This window comes from Cardiocondyla obscurior, linkage group LG23 (assembly GCF_019399895.1).
Source record: "Cardiocondyla obscurior isolate alpha-2009 linkage group LG23, Cobs3.1, whole genome shotgun sequence".
In the NCBI taxonomy this organism is placed as follows: domain Eukaryota; kingdom Metazoa; phylum Arthropoda; class Insecta; order Hymenoptera; family Formicidae; genus Cardiocondyla; species Cardiocondyla obscurior.
The window spans coordinates 3,391,509-3,410,613 of record NC_091886.1 but is presented as its reverse complement, the minus strand read 5'-3'; the positions used below and the strand labels follow the sequence as shown (position 1 = coordinate 3,410,613).

General features: G+C 35.2%; 3 protein-coding genes across 15 annotated transcripts in view; 1 reads left to right on the top strand and 2 right to left on the bottom strand.

Annotated features, from left to right (window-relative positions):
• The window catches only part of LOC139111274 (endoplasmic reticulum transmembrane helix translocase), an 80,132-nt gene extending 76,395 nt beyond the window's left edge, over positions 1 to 3,737 (bottom strand). The window contains exons 1-3 of one of the 2 annotated variants that reach the window (XM_070671424.1): positions 3,460 to 3,737; positions 2,962 to 3,173; positions 2,640 to 2,680 (exon numbers count right to left, since the gene is read on the bottom strand). The gene's annotated coding sequence lies outside the window, so the exon portion shown is untranslated. The remainder of the gene's footprint in view (positions 1 to 2,639; positions 2,681 to 2,961; positions 3,174 to 3,459) is intronic. The other variant, XM_070671423.1, reaches the window with a different exon arrangement.
• On the bottom strand, positions 333 to 2,235 carry LOC139111302 (steroid receptor RNA activator 1). Of its 7 annotated transcripts, none has more exons than XM_070671490.1 (4): positions 1,796 to 2,235; positions 1,644 to 1,735; positions 946 to 1,507; positions 333 to 857 (listed from the first exon to the last, which is right to left on the bottom strand). In XM_070671490.1, exons 3-4 carry the CDS (start codon positions 1,472 to 1,474, stop codon positions 664 to 666), a joined length of 723 nt encoding a protein of 240 aa, XP_070527591.1. In that variant the 5' UTR covers positions 1,475 to 1,507; positions 1,644 to 1,735; positions 1,796 to 2,235; the 3' UTR covers positions 333 to 663. The 7 variants fall into 7 exon arrangements, with proteins under 7 accessions (XP_070527591.1, XP_070527592.1, XP_070527590.1 ...); XM_070671491.1 differs by having other exon boundaries at positions 946 to 1,504; XM_070671489.1 differs by having other exon boundaries at positions 1,644 to 1,725.
• A 2,591-nt stretch (positions 3,738 to 6,328) lies between the features above and the next one.
• On the top strand, positions 6,329 to 19,076 carry Aldh-iii (Aldehyde dehydrogenase type III). 6 transcript variants are annotated; one of them, XM_070671444.1, is made up of 13 exons: positions 6,329 to 6,525; positions 8,607 to 8,697; positions 13,534 to 13,580; positions 13,744 to 13,887; positions 13,981 to 14,076; positions 14,189 to 14,410; positions 14,897 to 15,060; positions 15,164 to 15,394; positions 15,479 to 15,679; positions 16,947 to 17,062; positions 17,726 to 17,861; positions 17,973 to 18,126; positions 18,662 to 19,076. In XM_070671444.1, exons 1-13 carry the CDS (start codon positions 6,523 to 6,525, stop codon positions 18,689 to 18,691), a joined length of 1,635 nt encoding a protein of 544 aa, XP_070527545.1. In that variant the 5' UTR covers positions 6,329 to 6,522; the 3' UTR covers positions 18,692 to 19,076. The 6 variants fall into 6 exon arrangements, 5 of the variants coding, with proteins under 5 accessions (XP_070527545.1, XP_070527543.1, XP_070527544.1 ...); XM_070671442.1 differs by lacking the exon at positions 6,329 to 6,525 and adding an exon at positions 8,487 to 8,522; XM_070671443.1 differs by lacking the exons at positions 6,329 to 6,525; positions 16,947 to 17,062 and adding exons at positions 8,487 to 8,522; positions 15,999 to 16,114.
• The last annotated feature ends 29 nt before the right edge of the window (positions 19,077 to 19,105 follow it).

Sequence of the window (19,105 nt, the reverse complement as noted above, 5' to 3'; positions counted from 1 at the left end):
GTAATTGTCCTTTGTGAATATACATAAGAGAGAAATGAAAAATACAAAAAACTTTTATGAATACTACAGTTTTAATCTTTATTTGTATAATTAGATACGTAGGTATTTTATATAATTTTATCCTCGAGACAAAGAGAGACCCGGTATAAACGCGTACGTTCGAGTGATGTATTATTATTCGACGTTACTGTTTGCCTTCGCATTATTATAATGCCCCTCGATAATAAAATGAAGCTCTTTGTTTTAGTGAAAGGTCGTTTACATCGTCGCGTTCGTAATTATATCAATTGCTTTGCCGTGAAAAAGAAGAGGACATCAGAAAAAAAACCCAATTTTTCAGAAAACGGAACATTTTTTTTTTCGAAACAAATACAAGTTAAAATATAATATGCAGTTGTACGCTTAAATATATCAAGAATATATAAACAGGTAAATATTATTTTATAATTATTTTATTTTTTATATTATATTTTTATATTAAACATTGCAAAGCTCCAATCATCGTAATCTGTCACTTGGCATTTATGAAATTGTAATTTCTTTACAATCGACATTTATTCTTGGAGTATAAAGTGAGCCAGGCAAAAGAATCGACATTGTGAAAAAACAATCAAATCTTTATATCATCTTTTAAAGAGATAATAAGTTTTCTTGGCAATCAATTTAATTTTTTGTCAAATCGACGAACAACAAAGGCGACTGGTCTGGTTGTGACACATCAGGTTTCTCACATTCTTTTTTCAATTCAAAAATTATATTCCTGATGGCTGGCATCCAAATACGACAAGCAGCTCCATGCTGCGTCATTAGAGTAATATGAATCTTGTCTGCTTCCTTGATATCTTTTTTTAGTAGTGCTGAAATATATATAGATACAATATTAATATAAATATATAATTAATATACTTGTCATGATAATATTAACATACAATATTTTATCATTACCTTTAGATATATCCAAGATATTCCTCTGCACTGTATCATTCAATTTGTTTTCAATCCAATTAGTTTTCATGATATTTAACCGTTTTTGTATTTCCTTTACTTTATTCTCTTCAATTTTCTGCTCTGTCATCAAGGATTCTAAATTAGCCAAGACTTCTGTCAAAGCTTTTTCTTTATCAAATATTTCATTCGATTCTGATGTCTTTGTCACATTATTTTTATTAGTAGGAGCAAGGAAAGGTTTGTGAGGAGCTGTGGTTATTGTAGGCACCGAAGTGGGTTGTAAAATAGGAGGTATGTTCGATGAAGGAGGCAAAGCAGCAGCCTTCTCTGGGGAAGAGGTTTGCAGGAATAATGGAAACGCCACTCGTTTGTTCAGGAGTCTTTTGCTGGATTCTCCAGATGAATTAAGCGGCGAGGATAATGCCCATTCCGGTGGATCGTTCCATCCGGGATCGTGAGTCGATGGTAACGAGTTCTGACTGGAAACTACGTCGCTCGACGTAGATGTGGGAGAAATGTGTTCCATTTCCTTGCGTTTATAGGTTAGGTTTGATGTCTACTGAAAAAAATGCAGTTATTAAATTCACGCGCAAATTAGATCTTTACTTTTGCATGTATACGTACGGACAAACATGATTACAGGTATTGATTCCTTGGTGTCAATAAAATGGTGAAATAATTAAGGTTATACCAACCCATCAGTGAACTTCAAGATTTATTTTTCACTGTGCTTCTGCTGTCTCAAGTGGCGAATACTTCCTTTCATGGCTTTAAATACTGCAAAAAACTGTGCATTAATAAATGTAGCCGAAGAAACTACTCGATATTTGTTCGTGGTTATATTTACCTTCATCGTGAGCACGTGCTTCAACGTGCCTTGACGTGCCTCCACTTGCTGCTCTTGTAATATGCACACATATCACTTTTCACAACAATTCGTAACCGCGTTCCGCATTTACCTGCTTCGCCACGTTTGAATAATACGATCTACCGCGATTTCCCGTAGTTTTGGATCGTGTAAAAATGAATACTTTTTTTCGCAAGTCGAAATAATATAAAATCGACGATTCGCAATAATAAATCGCGTGGGTGAATAAGTACGTTTTAAAAAAAGATTAATTGCAGCGTTTAAAATGTAACGAAATAAATTTTTAATGATTCATGGAGTATTTCAATAAAAAGGCGTGAGTCTCACGCGATAAATATCATTTTGCAATAAAATATGAAATCACACATATAAAAACCATGTACGTAAATGGGCTGAAAACTAAATAATAAAATATATATGCTGTACATATATTACTTATAATATTCTTTATAAAATTTCATTAGATGCTCGTTAGATTTTTTAATTTTTTTTAGTAAATTTATATTTTTTACTTATTATTTTATTAATTTATTTTACTGAACAATAGACAGATATTTTAATCTTTTTTGAAATGCAAGGATAATTTTACCAAATTTAAAACAAATGTACTTTTTATTGCGTGTCGACAATTAATATCAGAAATTAAACACTTTTAGTTTCAGCCCATTTATCTTAAAGCAATAGATCCATATTACTCTGTATATTTACAATCCACGCGTTCTTAACTTTGAATGCGTACATGAATTTCCACGCGTTGCATATATCTCGCATAATTATCCACAGATCCATTGCTCCGATTAATTGATACAAGTTTCTCACTCACCAGTACGATGCGCAGCGGCGGAGTTATAACGCCACGTTGATCTAAAACACAAAAGAATTCGGAAATTAATTCTCAAGTGAATAAATTAGAAATTGTAACAATTCGTCATTAATTACACAAGCGAGCTATTCGTTTTTCAAAAGCGAGCATTGAGAATAAGAGATTATGCAATTTCCGCGGTGAAATCTTTCCGGAACGTAAGATCGTAAAAAAATTCATACAAATAATTTTCTTTTTTTACTATTTATACGAATGAATTAAATTATTCTTTTTCATGCGATTAGTTTTGAAGGTTGTAAGTAGTAAAGTCAATTATACTTACTATAAGGTGCTCCGCCGAAGCCTGATGCCTCCCAGGCCGCCTCCTCCTCTCAGTCCCTCTTAGTATGGCACTCTCACTGAACACAGGTCCGTCACTCTTGCATTGTTCCTCCACAGCAATCGCACGAATCCTCACGGCACTCCCAACGTTGTCCAGGGTTTCACGAACGTCGACGATGCGCAGCGGCAGAGTTGTAGTAACGCCGAGTTGATCTGAAGTACAAAAGAATTCGAAAATTAATTTTCAAGTGACTGAATTAGCAAATGTAACAATTCGTTATTAATTACACAAGTGAGCTACTCGTCTTTAAAAAGTGAGCATCGGAAATAAAAGATTATGCAAATTCCGCGGAGAAATCTTTCCGGAGCGTAAGCTCTCGTAAAAAATTCATACAAAAAATTGCCTTTTTTACTACTTATACGCATGAATTTAATTATGCTCTCTCGCACGATTGGTTTCGAAGTAAAGGTTGTAAGTAGTAAAGTCAACTATACTTACTGCAAGGTGCTCCACCGACGCCCGATGCCTCCTGGCCGCATCCCTCCTCTCAGACCCTCTCGGCGTGGGACTCTTGCGGAACGGCAGCCTCATCACACCCGCACTTGTCGTCCAGAGCAATCGCGCGAATCCTCACGGCACTCCCGACGTTAACCCGACTTTAATACATGTCGACGAGGCGCCGACGAAGCGCGAGCACGAGCGCGCCGGAACACGGTTCGGTTGATGACGTCACGCACCGGGCAAGTAAAATGGATGGCGACATGAACGCGGGGGAAAGGGGGATGTGCAACCATCTTCGCGAAGGTCTTTTCGGGACACTCGCGAGCCTTTTTTCTCCGACACGTAGCATGTGCAGGCTCGAAAATAATTATACGCGAGGGTTGAGGGCGGCGGTCAAAATAAGGTCGCACGGCGACACAGTGTGGGAGTATTGCGTAGCGTAACAGACCGCGTCCACGCGCCTACGAGCCTTTCCCGTCCAATACGTAGCCATGCAGGCTCGAGAACGATCGTACGCGAGGGTAAGGACGACGATCAAAACAAGGTCGCACGGCGACACAATGTGCGAGTAATGCGTAGCGTAATAGATTGCGTCCACGTGCCCTGAGCCTCGCGAGCTTTTCCCGTCCGACACGTAGCCACGCAGGCTCGAGAACAATCGTACGCGGGAGTTCAGGACGACGGTCAAGGATCGCGCGGTGGCGGAGCGGCGCGCGAGTACTGTGCAGCGTAATAGACTGCGTCCACGCGCCTTGAGCCTCGCGAGCTTTTTTCGTCCGACACGTAGCCACGCAGGCTCGAGAACAATCGTACCCGAGGGTTGAGGCCGACGGTCAAAGTAAGATCGCGCGGTGACGCGGAGCTCGAGTGATATTTCGCGTTACCGACTGCACTTGTGCGCTTGGAAGTCGCGAATTTTGAACCCAGATTTTTAATTAATTATTTATCGCGAAGTTACGCATTTACGCGAGCCATCCATGCACTTGCGTGATTACCTGAGCCTTGCGATCGTCTGGATGGACGATAAGAGTCCGATGCAGGCGATAAGTGTCCATAACGAAACGATTTACTACGACCGCCGGCGCGACCGGTCCGCTTCGTGCCCCCGTTGCTCGTCGACATGGCGAACGCGTTACTTCCGTCTTCTTCCTCATGACGTAACAACCACGTAAGTCAAATCAGTGCTGCGCTCTTGACTGAGTAGTCAAGTCGGACGATCGGCACTCAGCAGGATTTGTGTTGCAGCGCTTCGTGTGTATGTGTGTGTATGTGACTTGACGCACACCACGCTAAGGTCACATACGCCGCTAGCCGTCGTCGCCGAAACGATATCTACCTCTCAGCGTACAATTTTACGTTGCCTGGAATTATATTTAAATACGTCATACCGTAAATGCATATTAAAAATAATAAGTAGTTAAAAATTATATTAAAATTTTTAGTTTGAACTTGATTATTTCATTGTTTCAATTTGAATTTGATTCTTAATTACGCAGAACCCTTTTTGTCTTTTGTATTAATTTTAAACGTATCACTAATTTTTGTCTATTTATTATATACAATTATAATTAATAATTTAATTTTTTAATTAATTAATAGTGCTAAGTTTTATGATTATACTTAATCTCAATTATTTACAGATTAGCTAATTAACTATTTTATTGAACGATGCTTCGCTGTTTGTAAAAAAAATAGTTATAAATCTTGCTTAACTTGGTTCTCAATCGCGAGTCGTACAGGTCAATCCCATCACTTTTTTTACAATTTTGATGAGTGATAAATTTTTCTTTGCTTTAAAAAAAAAAAGAAATCTGAGAAGCAATCATTAGTGTTGCGTCAATGTTATAATTTTTCATTAAAAAAAAAAATAAGTATAATAGACCATAAGTACGTCACAATTAAATTGTCAAATATAAAAATTATAACGTTGATGTGACGTTACCTTTAATTAGTTTTCACTCTGAATATTTCAGTATCATCAATATAAAATAAAATCGTAAAGTACAGCAACGAATACGTACACGAGAAATAAATAAAGAAACCGGACCTTTATTTTTATTTTTCTTTTGTCATAGGATATTGCGAACAGTAAATTATAACCCTGATACATTACTGCTAATTACTGACATTTACCTGGTTGATTTCCATGCAAGATCATAAAAACAAGAAATTATAGTGATAAACACGAGAAGAATCATGGAATAATTATGCTCATACTTCTTTTTTTTTTGTAATGAAAAAATTAAAGCCCCTCAGCCTGTACACTTACAGGCATGTAATATTTTACATCACATATATGATTATATCACAAGAGTGAGTGATAAAATTCACGATCGCTAAATCTATTGAAAATCTCATACAGAAAACAGAGGAAGCGAAGTACACATGTAATTGATTACAGGGCAGGCAGTTTCTCTCGCTACTTCCCGTGAGAGTTAATGAGCGAGTCCCGTTGCTCGTCTCGAAAGTCCCCATGAAGTTGTTCGACTAGAATTAGTTTGAATCAGAGTCAAAGTGGAATAAAAATATTCAGCTGTAAAACGCCAGCGTAGCTCGTATACGATGCGTAAGGTCATTTAAGGTTGGCATTAATAATTCATGATGCGCACAATAGATCGCAAGCCGAGGCTTTAAAAAAGAGACATTTAGTAATCGTATCGCGTGCTATTTACGTGAACCCGCTCTCCAGTTAACACATCTACGATTCATATCTCCTTTTAATTGTGGTGACGTGTAGTGCTCGTGAAGAAAAAAAAATTCCTGCGAAACTTTGGTTGTCGAATTGGGCCTAATCCCGGATAAACAAGCTTGCCTAAGTCGTTTTTTTTTTTTTTAAAGAAACGAATGCGGTAGTCCTGTAAAATATTGGAAGAATTAACGACAACGTCCAGTTTTTCGGACACCCGTTGGCGAGAAGCCTGAGCTCCGCAGTTGCATTACGTGGTCGCTGGTATTTTTATTCGACCGAGACATAATAAGTATCTGCATCGGACGAGCGAATAGTAGAGGAAGCGAATACCTCCAGTGGAGTTGCGGATGCCTTAGTCGGAATCATCGAACATGGTAAGTTTTTCACGTGCGACTGGTCGCGGTAATAACGTGTTTCGAGACGCGCTCGTCGCGAATACGTCGTGCGCTAACACACGATGAGAATCGACGAAAGCGGGATTATTATAGAAATTACGACTTCGTCGTGACGATCGAGAGGTAACCGATATTTTTCGACCGTTTTTATTTATTGGCAATTTAGCGGGCCTAGCACGAGCACTTTCTCGAGGTATGAAACTCGGTCCGAAAACATTTTACCGTTCATTTCACATCGTGATACGGTACCAGCATTTTTTATCGACGAACTCGAAACTTGATCGCAGCTCGAAATAACAAAGCTCAATTTCCGTGTCACGTTCGCTGTCGTTTTCATCGCGTGATCAATTTATTAAAATAAATTGATGTACTTTTCCTAAGAGAGGAAACGATTTGTACTTTGCTTTTTTTTTTTTCTTTTTTTCTGTAATTTATATCGATTTTATATCGATTTTATAGAAACATTTCGGAAATTTAAAAGGTGATTTTGCAACAATAATTGAACAAGCACTTTCCAGCTAGATTTTTTTTCATATTAATTTTATCGAACGCGCGTTACAACGAATTTTCTTAAACTGGACATTAAGCTTTTAAGTTTTACAATCTCGTCGAATTTAATGAGGTTCGTTAAATATTAATAAAAAGTTAAATTTATTGTGTAATTAATGAGAACGTGACGTATAACGCAGTGACGTTATACGTACAATATGTAAAAAACTAAAGTATTGCAAAAAATAGAAAGTTAATAAAAAAAAAAAATCATAAGTAGATACAAGACGATACAAGATTATGCCAATGACCAACATAACTCTTTTAACGTCTTAAAATATTCAAGAGCGATACGTTTCAGTTCGCACGTTTGAAATCTCTTATTTGTAACTAAAAAATTATGTATACCGAAATTATTTTTGGAATCGCGACAATCAAAATAGCAAGATCATCGCGTCCGAATAGTGACTGTCTTGTTAATCACATTACGATACGAATATACATATAATTATCTCCTGTGCCGCGTGATTAATCTATACAAAATACGTAAAGGAGACCCAAACTTAAATACAATCGAATGTTAAAAATACTATTGTAATTTATTTTATTGCCGCTAACTTTTTTATCACGCGCGAAGTTTATCTAATGCTAATGCCGATGATATTTCTAACTCGTGGCGGATGACAAACAAGCTTTATACACCGCGATAGAATCACGACGAGGTTCCGCGGATGCCAGGAAGCGTCGTAAAAAATCTAAACTCCCTTCGAAATCGAAAGCTCGTTCCACAACGCTGGCAAGCGTTACATATACGTCGTCGTGTATGTAACGTGCGATATCCAGGGCAGCAATGGCATGCCGACTAACACGCCTGCACGTAACTCGCACTCTGAACAAGGAAGTGAAATGACGCGCCATAAAGAGACTAGCAGATCCCGATTTTCCGCTTTCCATATCATTAGATACTTCGCGAACGGCAGGACAACGCGGATATGTGCGCAATACGCGGATTAGCTCTGCGTTAGAAAAAAAAAAAAAAAAAGAAGGTTGTTATGCAACGACTCGTAACAAGATCTGCGCTCACCCAGAAAAAACTCATCTATTAATGATAGAATCCAGACATTATAACGACGATGATTTATAGCCGGCGTTGCGTTAAAATTATGATCAGTTTTTACCTATCGTAGGAATCATTTTGATTAACAAAAAGCATATACAGATACTAGAATCGTACATCCGCTGCATTCGTGAGCCTGAATGCTCATTAACTGATTTAATGAACAATCAAACATCGCAAGCTAATTCATTATTTATTGCAACGATTTTTTTAATGATCACTTACATTAATGACTCTTTCTGTATTTGATCGGTTTGCTTTTGCTTTTCGTTTTTTTTTTTCTTTTTTGGACATAAATCTTTGGTAATAAATCTTTCAATAATATTAATTTCTTATATAACTCGCACGCATGTTAGACGTTAATGCAAGTGTTAGTTGAGCTACGAATATATCTATTTTTGTCTTTATATTTTTTTACGCTTATGTAAGATATTTATAACGTTTTCTTTTTCAGGGTGAAGTAAAGCTGGATATCGCGATGGATAAGACGGACGAGTCCGATATTTGTCGCATCGATATGCTTACGATTACTTCAGACGAATCATGTGAGTAAAAGTTTTTCAAAGTTTAATAATTTTTCTTTTTTAAATAGAGAAGTTTGTTATAATCCATATAGATAATATAAGTATTCGTTTTCATATTTCGCGTCTCTGCTACATAATAAGTCACTTTCAACGAGAAAACACGTAAGTTATTAAAAATATTAAATTTAAATATAGCCTTTATATTATTTAACCTTTCCAAATTTAACGCACATGGAAATATTACTTTTAGCATTTGGCACTGCTAGCCATCGAACTACGTTTCGAATTTTTTTTTTAACAGACCGCACAAGTTTTTTTTTTCAGTGTATCATACACTGAGTAACACGATGATTTAATAATTAATATGGCGAACGATAAATGATTGAGTAACCTAATAATAAAAACTTTCGCGGCACGTGGCTGACAATATAATTACTACTTTGTGTTTCACTGACCAGATAATAAAAAGTCGCACAATATATATTATTTTACAGTATTTACCGCTGAGTAATTCGTGATATGCTTGATATCGAAACATGTTTGAGTTGACTTGCATTTATTATTAAGACCGGGTTAACTTGTGCTTTGTACGATCTAAATCTCCTGCAGCCCTCCGATCAACAGATTCGATCTCAGAGATTTCCCAAAACGGCGATATCCCAATGCTCGCAAACTTTTAAAGACTCGCCTTAATTTAATATTATAAAAAAAAAGAAAAAAAATTTTTATGCTATCCCCCACCATCGAATTGCCTTTCGTATTGTCGCAAGTTGCCTTAACTGTCAAAGATCCAGTCTCAAACCTGACAACCAACAGAGAACACACGTGACTTTGAACGCGAGACGAAAGAAATAGTGACAACGTTTCCTGCGAAGATTCATTTTTCTCACGACCGGCGACTAGATCGTTACTCGAAGCCACCGTGCACGCGACCAGAAATTTATTTTTTTCTATTTCCTGCCCCATTATTGAACCGCGAGTTATTCTATGGATACGCTCAAAGTGGAGTGCGTGAAAATACATATGCAGCCAACGGAGAACTCGCATTACAGTGGTACGTGCCTCATCTTTCGTTCGCGTGATCCGAGATAACATATTCACTTGTTTAACATATGAAGTTGAATGCTAATCGAGATTATAGTCATAAAAAACGCGCGTTTAAATACACGACTTCTAATGCTTCGGTAATAACTGCCGTCTTTAAGCGCGCAAAAGCTCGGCTCTAAAATTCACAGCTTTTAAGTCCTTTCCGCAATTTAAAAATTATTATAGCCTTGATATTTTAATATAAGCATGGATTTTAATATAATTAAAATGTTACGAAGATGCTGTTATTAATTAATTAATTAAACTGCTCATCATTTATATGTTCTGTACGTATAAGTGCGTAACTGCTGACGTTATTAAAAATAATAAATGACCATGAGGCATAAATATTTAAAAATAAGGCACGTGGAGACTGAACTACGCACGCATGATTTCTAATGTAAAAACATATTTACGTACATTACCCAGTTTAGCCATTAATAGCTACAGGCTCGTAAACAGACAGGATTCTATTTGATTAACTAATTACAAAACTAAGTGGGAAGTGAAAAAGCAGACAAAGTAACCTCGAGGAAGCACATTCCGAAGGCTATGATACAATGTTATATTATCTAAGTTTATTTAGAAGTATTTAAAAAACGTAATTTTCTTTTTCAAACATACGTCTAACGCGATATTTTTCTTACGTGTAATAAACGTTAATTAACGCGTAATGAGCGTGTAAAATTACGTGAAATTTATTACGATATCGAGACATGTATTACTGTTATCTTTGAACGGAAATGTTCTTTAGAAATTTCGAAAGAGAAATTATTTCTTTGTGTTATCAAAAGGAGGGGGCGTAGTATCGATTTAATGTACTTCCTGTGTTTCTTACGTTCCCGAATAGAGAAGTATGTATAACGTGTTCGTTAAGAGCTTAAAGGCGTAGCTTCCTCGAGGAATAAATTGAATATGGACGTGTTCCTGACGGCCGCGGTCTTTGTCGCGGAAAAAGCCAGCGAAGTGCGTTAACTTGTTACGCGCCGAGGAAGGAAAAACTTATCAGAAATCGAGCAGAGGCGGACGAAAGGCTTCCGGGTGAAAGTAGGACATAACGCCTGTGCGAATTTCACGGGCGAAGCGCGAAAACGAGCGTTTCCCGAATTGTTTCACCCTGCGATATTCTCGCGAATCGATTACGGCAGCTTCCACCCTTCACTTTCACGCAAGTGCGAGAACCCGACGGAGCGAAAGTCACGTCGGGTATTATACTCCTTGTTTCTTCTCGGACTTTATCTAAGTGTCGATTTACCGCGGCTTCGTTTAGCAGCGCCCGTTCCCGCGCTTTGACCCCGCACGAATTTCCGCTCGAGGCGTCGCGGAATTTGAGCTCGTCGTGCCAGATCTCGCGTATATCTTTGAAGTGCACTTACCCTGAGCTCCTCAGGTCGAGTCAACGACGCCCTTCGAATCCTCTCAGTCCTTCGGGACTTCGGGAAGATTGATATCACCGCTGCGATTGCGTCGCTGGTCTGCGTCACGTAACCTTGAATGTTCGCCTCCGTGATTTCGGTACCTGCACGGATAAAATATTTGGAGTCTTCGATCACGCAAGGAATATATAACAGATATCAACGTGTATTATCAGCAGAGACGATTATTAACTCACCTCGGGGGCACAGCCTCGGTGAATATCAGTGAATATCTCGGAGCGTCGATCGGGCACAATCAATTTCAGAAGGACTCGCAAATTCGCGCGCCATACTTCCGTTTCGTAGGCAAGAAACGTTCGAATTCGCGGTCAGTGTCGCTCTCTGGCGGTTGGCGCCTACGCTACGCGGCGGTCATTTATCGACGACGTTCAGGTGATTCCGTTCCTCCGCTTTGCTCTATTCCGCAGAGTATAAAACTCCGAACCGGTTGTTAATAGTGTTATATTTCCCCGCCAGAGCTGACAGCGGTTGCCTTCCTATCTCTCTTTATCTCTTTCTCTTTCTTCGTCCCTCTTTAGTCAGTTAGTTACCTTTCTCCCTCCGTTTTTCCGGATCACGTCAAGATAACCAAAGACACGTGTACACTTTGATCTTTTGCGCTGCTTTCGAAGACTTAGTATGTAACGCGCCGATCGCACGCACGTACGTTCAACGAGCTCGAGAGCCGTCCGTTTGTCGCGTCGCCTTCTCTTCCTCCTCGGCTATCACTTGACGTTAGTCAGTGTTAACCAGTCTGCCAACGCCTAGCGGATCACCGAGTGCCCGCGACCATGGGTAAGGAAATAAGAAACAAATTACGCTCGCTGGCATTTTGCTTTCGTTCCAGTGGCTCGGGCCATGTCTCATTTTCCTCTTTATCTGAAAGTCGTTCGCCGCGCTTATCTGGGACGACCTTCGTCGTGAACTTTAATCTGAATATAGCATTCAATAATCGCGCTTCGTGTTTTCTCTCCTCGCTTCTCATGAATTTACGAAATATATTTTAATTTTCTTTTGTTTTTGTTCTTTTATTTTTCTTCTTTTTTTAACGACTGAGGAGAATACTTCGACGCACTTGCGGCGACAAATCCCCCGGTTCATAATTTCTAAAATATACCTGTGTACACGAGTCTCTCTTTAAATTTTATTAAAATTTTATTAAAATGGTAATTATCCTTGAATTAATTATTGATGACAAACAGATATTATTCGACCAGACGGAATAAACGATCGAAGGAGATGAGAAACTCGTTTGATTTATGCCGCGTCACACACTTGCCTCTCCAGCTTCACGCGATTGTTTTTAATATTAGATCATTACTTCGATTTAATTATTAGAGGCTTAATTTCGTATACATATTGCCTCATTTGGAATATTATGACGTTGCAAATTGTTTGAGTTATTAAAGTAATTTTTTTTAACAGGACTTGAGCAATTATTTGTAAAAAAAAAAAAAGAGAAACTGACCCAGCATATTGCTCAGCTGTGGAAATTGAATAAAGAAGAAAAAAGAATTTTTTTGCTATGCAAGCTAAACGGAAATTAACGTTATCTACATCGAAATAAAATTATTTATAAAGCGCGTGAGATAATAACGTTGAAGGCGAACGTTTCTGTTTTTCGAATTTGGTTTACATTTCGACCTTACATTCTTATATCTCGCGTTTAACCATGGAACGCCCTTGCTTTCTTTGCTCGTTGGCAAAGTTAACAAACAAGCACGCCTGTAACACTCTGGGACAACGATTTGCATGACTTTTATTGCTCGAGACAGGCTCCTTAATTAAGCGATTATTTCTAAATGTTTCCAATTTTTCATACACACGCGAAATTCGTAAAAACTTTTGTTTTCTTCAACAAGTCTTTTTTCACACGATGATAAATATCATTTTATACGTTTAATCAATATTCCCGCTTCATCTTGATAGATTTATCAATTTTATCTGAAAGATATATACATATATTTGTTATCTAATATTAAACCATCCCGTGGGTATATTTATATTATTTTTTTCATTTTGATGCTCATATATGCAATCTTTTTGTTAAAATAATTTTAATTTTAATATGAGTACAAGCGTCGATTGATATTCAATAGAGTTAAGAAAATTACTTCAATATTATATTATCTACACAGTATCTACATAAGTTAAATAACAAGCGATTCATTATAATAACCCCCAAGGCTGAACTCTTTTGCATGTAACTGAATTTAAATTTACATAAGTTTTCTTTGGTATTTAAATTAAGGATATTTTTAATCGCGCTGGATGTTCAGTGCGTATAATAATCAATCAAATCACTGAAATTGAAAGATATCAAATATTTATCTCGAACAAATATATTTTGTTTCAGCGCAAGGTAACGATAAGCATTCAACCAAGTCTATAAATTATACCGAGGTGAGTAATTAACTATTTATAAGATTTATAAGAATTACCGTCTTACTGTTATTATATTTTGTAACTGTAATTTCGATAAATGATTGAAGTGTTTTGGTTCTCGTGTTACATGAAAGTGAAACATGTGATTTGAAGACTAATGACTCGTTGAAATTTATTGCAGCTAGTTCAACAGTCGCGAGACGCATTTAACAGCGGAAAGACAAGGTCGTTGAAATGGAGAATCAAGCAATTAGAACAGATCTTGTGTATGTTCTCGGAGACCGGCTCGGAAGCGGCAGCGGCATTGGCATCGGATTTACATAGAGTATGACATAAAAAAAAAAGTAGCTTCATTACCGTAGATTAATCTAAATGTATAATTATTTTTAACAATGTTCTTTGATCGATCGCTTTTTAGTGCAAGTTTGAGACGTTTGCATTGGAAATTGATTATACAGTCCAAGAAATTAAATACATGCTCATGAATATTAAAGAATGGTCAGCGACAGAGAAGGTAATTGATGTTATTTTTTTGTTGTATAAGAGTAGACCTTTTTTTATGTCTATCAATCAAACATTTTCAATATTCTAAAGCACGAACAATTTGACATTGCGATATTTTACAGCCGAAGAAGTCGATAGCGTACTTATTCGACGAGGTGGAAATTCGAAAAGATCCTTACGGAGTTGTATTAGTTATGGGTGCGTGGAATTATCCTATTCAACTGAATATACTACCTATGATGGGCGCAATCGCAGCTGGAAATTGCGTAATTGTAAAACCATCCGAGATCGCTACAGCTACAGCGAAATATTTGTATGAGACCATTCCAAAATACTTAGACACGGTATGTGAAAACCCGCTTTCTAAACTTCCTATATTTTATTAAGTTTTTAATTATTATATTTTGTAATTCGCTTTTAGTAGAGAATCACAAAAATTATCATTTAATTTATCAAGATTTTTCTTGCTATAACACTACTTATTTTTAAATTATGAATTATGCACTAAGACCATCGTTAGGTTTTTCAATTATGAAGCTTAAAAGGATAGATTGGAGAATTAAAGTTTAATGGCTTAAACTTAACTCTGTTATAAAAGATTTTATTACATAACGATGACTCATAAGAATTACGTATTAAAGAATGAAAAAGCAACTTTATGCTTCTCCTCTCTTTGTTTAATGACGTCTTAATACATTAATTTAAAAAAAAAAACTATGATTTTTATATTAGCAATATATTATTGATTAATTGTTATGGAAATTGATTCTGTATGTCAAATGTTTTGCTTACTAAAACAAAGTAATAATTTGACCGTGTTTTTTGTGAAGGAATGTTGCCGTGTAGTGATGGGTGGAATTTCAGAAACAACAGAATTACTTAAGCAACGTTTTGATTATATTTTTTATACTGGATCCTCTACAATCGGAAAAATCGTACGAAAAGCTGCTAACGAGTTTCTTACGCCTGTTACGTTAGAGCTGGGTGGAAAGAGGTAAGCAATTTTTTTTTTATTTATACATATGAAATACATTTTTTATTACATTGTCCTCTAACATTTTTTCTTTGAATTGTACTGAATAACAACGATTTTGCAGTCCTGTATATATAGATAATACAGTCGATATGACAATGGCAGCGAAACGTATTTTATGGGGTAAATGCATTAACGTTGGACAAACGTGTATCGCTCCGGATTATGTATTATGTACACCTGAAGTACAAAAGAAATTTATCGATGAAGCTAAAAAGATTTTGAAAGAATGGTACAGTGATAATCCACGGGAAAACTCTGACTTGGCACGTATTATTACGGACAAACATTACCAGTGAGTTCTTTTTTAAAGTAAATAATTGCAATTATAATTATTTAAAAAAGTTATGTAATATATATATATTTTTTTTATATTTAGGCGCCTTGTTAATTATTTAGATGATAAAAGCAAGATTGCTGTCGGTGGCGAAGTAAATCCTGCAGAAAAATTTATTTCACCCACAATACTTGTTAATGTTAAACCCACGGATTCCATCATGCAAGATGAGATATTCGGACCGATACTGCCTATAATAAACGTTAATAATGCATACGAAGCAATTAACTTCATCAATGGCCGGTATGTTATTTTATCTATTAGTACTGCGAGCAAGCAATTATAAGAACTGAATAGTATAGATAGCTTTTTATAAAATTATTTTTTAAAATATTGCACATCTTTTAATTTAGTTTTACAATTGAAAACATTTCAATTATCGAAATTTTTTAAAGTCATATTTTTTCGTAATATCGGACAGAAGATTTTACGTTATATAAATATAACTGAAAAGATATCGTGGATTAAATATGGTTTTATATTTTGTTATGTATTTCACGTATTTCACGATTTCACTGTTACGTGAAGGAACGATGTAAAGTAATTAGTTTTTCGCATTTAGTGAAAGCCCTCTCGTACTGTACGTATTTTCCACGAGCAAAAGGGTACAAGATCTAATTATAGATCAAGTCAGAAGCGGAGCCGTGTGTGTCAACGACACGGTATTGCAATATGCCGGTGAGTCCGGATTCTGATAGCGGAAGTATTATCCTCCTGTAACGGGCTTGTTTCTTATGATTTAAATATTTCGGGAAAGGTAAAACTTTCGGTGTAGATTGAAAAACTCTACTGCAAATCTCTTCTAGAAAATTTTGCTTTCATGTTTACGATATTATTGTTCTCAAAATGGAGGAGAGAAAGGTTTCTATTGGAAAAGGTACACATTATTATGCGCCTTGATTTCTTAAACTGTTACACTAATGGAAGCGGGTACATCTTTCTTTATTAGGATAAAAGATATATTTTTTCTTTGGTTAAAGTAAGCATGTACATATTGCATGCTTCTTTTCTTTTTCTGGTTTAGGTCTGACTGCTGAGAAAGGAGAAGAATTAATTTATTATTTTAGTATAAGATTTTCATACTGACTTCACATATAATCTTTTATTATTACGACTTTTTTTTTTTTACTTATGTAAAGGTTCTAATGCGGAAACTTTGTACTCTCGAAACTGTATATATACTATTTAAATAATAGAGGGTACTTAAAAATGGTGATGGCTACTATATATAGCTTAGGAATAGCCAAGAAAATACTAACATAAAATTAAAATTAAAAAAAAAAACTAGACTGGTCTATAATTAATCAACAAACTTGATTATCTGTAATTATAGCGTACCAGAGTACTCATTATGACTTGCAATACGCAACACACGACATATTCATATATAAATACAATTACGCGTATATATACATTTTTTACACACTACATACATACATACAAATATATTTTGCAACAGTTATTACTTTTTTATTTACGTACGTTCTTACATTAATTGTTTAACATACAGGGAGAAGCCATTGGCGTTGTATGTATTTACCTTAGACAAGGGAACTATGTCTTTGATCCTTAATAATACGTCTAGTGGCAGCGTTCTTGTTAATGACGTAATATTACACGCAGCAGGTAGTTTTATTAGTAATTTAATACAAAATTTTGTTTTAATCTATGTAAGTGTCTTGGTTTTTTGTTTCTTTTGTTACGTTACAGTAGTATATTGTTTCTGCTAGTAAAATTAACGATGTGTATCAGACTTTAAAATTACAATGTAATGAATGTTAATGAGTATTCTGTAATATTCTTCAGCTTTTTGTTTCTATCGCTTTATTCTTTTTATTTTCTTGTTTAATTATATTTTCATATTTTGCATGAACTTTAATCTTATCGGGAAGTAATGACGGAAATATAGTATATGCTATAAATACTACAGTGGCAATGCATGTTATTGCTTATTTTTTAATTTGTAGAAGTGAGAGATTGCAATTTTAATTACTTATTTAAAAATTAATGTACTTTTAAGATTAATTTCAGAATAGAGATTTTTATCGTAATTAACATTTTTTATTAAACTCTTCTAATTAAAATAGGCAAATATTCAAATTCTTACTTTATAACTGTAGATTTATTATTATCAATTAATTAATATAAATTCAAGTTTTTTAATTAAAACAGATAATAAACTCTAACAAGAATAGAATATGTTTTACATGTTTACATAACAAGAATTAACATCGAATTAGTTTTTTCTCTGAGTTAAATCACGTTATGCATTATGTATTATTTCCTTAGTTGAATCATTACCATTTGGAGGAGTAGGAAATTCTGGTATGGGAGCCTACCATGGAAAATACACATTCGATACATTCACTCATAAGAAAGGTTGTTTGATCCGGAATTACAATAAACTTGCAGAACTCTTGGCCAAGTAAATACATTTTTTTGTACAATGAGATAATTATATATTTTAAATTGCATTTTTTTAAATATAATCTAATACTTTAGTTTGTTAATATTAAAATAAAAATATGTATTTCAGATCCCGTTTTCCACCCTACAACGATACAAACTTAAAATTGCTTAGACAATTGACTACAAGAAGACGTTCTTTGTTTATTGTGAAGTATATACCGTACATACTTATGTTTGGTCTTGGAGTGCTCGCTACTTTCGGATTTAAGGCTGTAATGAAGGTACAAAAACGATATTAAATCGCATATAATTCATTTCATGTACGTACATGTAAATGGGCTAAATGGAGTAAGTTTGTAATCATTGTATAACTATTAAAAATACATATATAAAATAAAATGCATATAATAAATAAAAAAAAAAATAAATTAATAAAATACATTTGTTTAAATAATGGTGTGGTTGTAAACAAAGGGTGACAAATAGGTGAAGGAAAAAAAAAAAAATTATACTTCAACAAAAACAAATTTTTAGAAAGCGTAATCATAACTATCCAATATTCATTAGTAATTATAAAAAATATAATTAAAGTAAAGAGAGGCCGGCATATGCAGTTGTGATCGTTTCTTCATATTCTTTATCTAACTTTTGTAGATAGTATTTGAGTCTTCTAATAATCGCGTGCTACTTTTACATATTTTTTCGTCAGTTTGTACTTGTAGTAAATAACAGGACATTTTCATCATGAGGGATAAGGGAAACCATACTTACACAGAGTGAGAGGAATGAATAGAACAAATGCGTATATTGTTGCAGGAATATAATTACACGGAGGACCAGTTGTAACGCAGCCAATGCCACGTAGCGCCTTCAAATGCATTTGTGAAATGCACTTTGTGTTATTTTATGCAATTAACCCCTACATATTTTTTTCAGTTTAATATCTGAGCACAGAATTGTAAAAAGATTCTTATATAATGTTTCTAATTTTATAAGTCGTTTCTATTCTACTAAATAGAGATTTTATTACTTACATACATATATATTTATCTATATATGTATATGTGTGATGTGTGTATGCTGTTTGTATGCGTGTGCCTATGCAAGTGTAATAAATTCAAGCTTTTTGTTTATGTGTAAAACATACGGGAAAGACTATTATGTTATGGTAAAAAGTTAATATTTTTTATGGGATAAGCTCCAGTTGAAATAAACCTGATTAAATATTTTACTTGCATATTGCTCTCACTCTCTCTACAT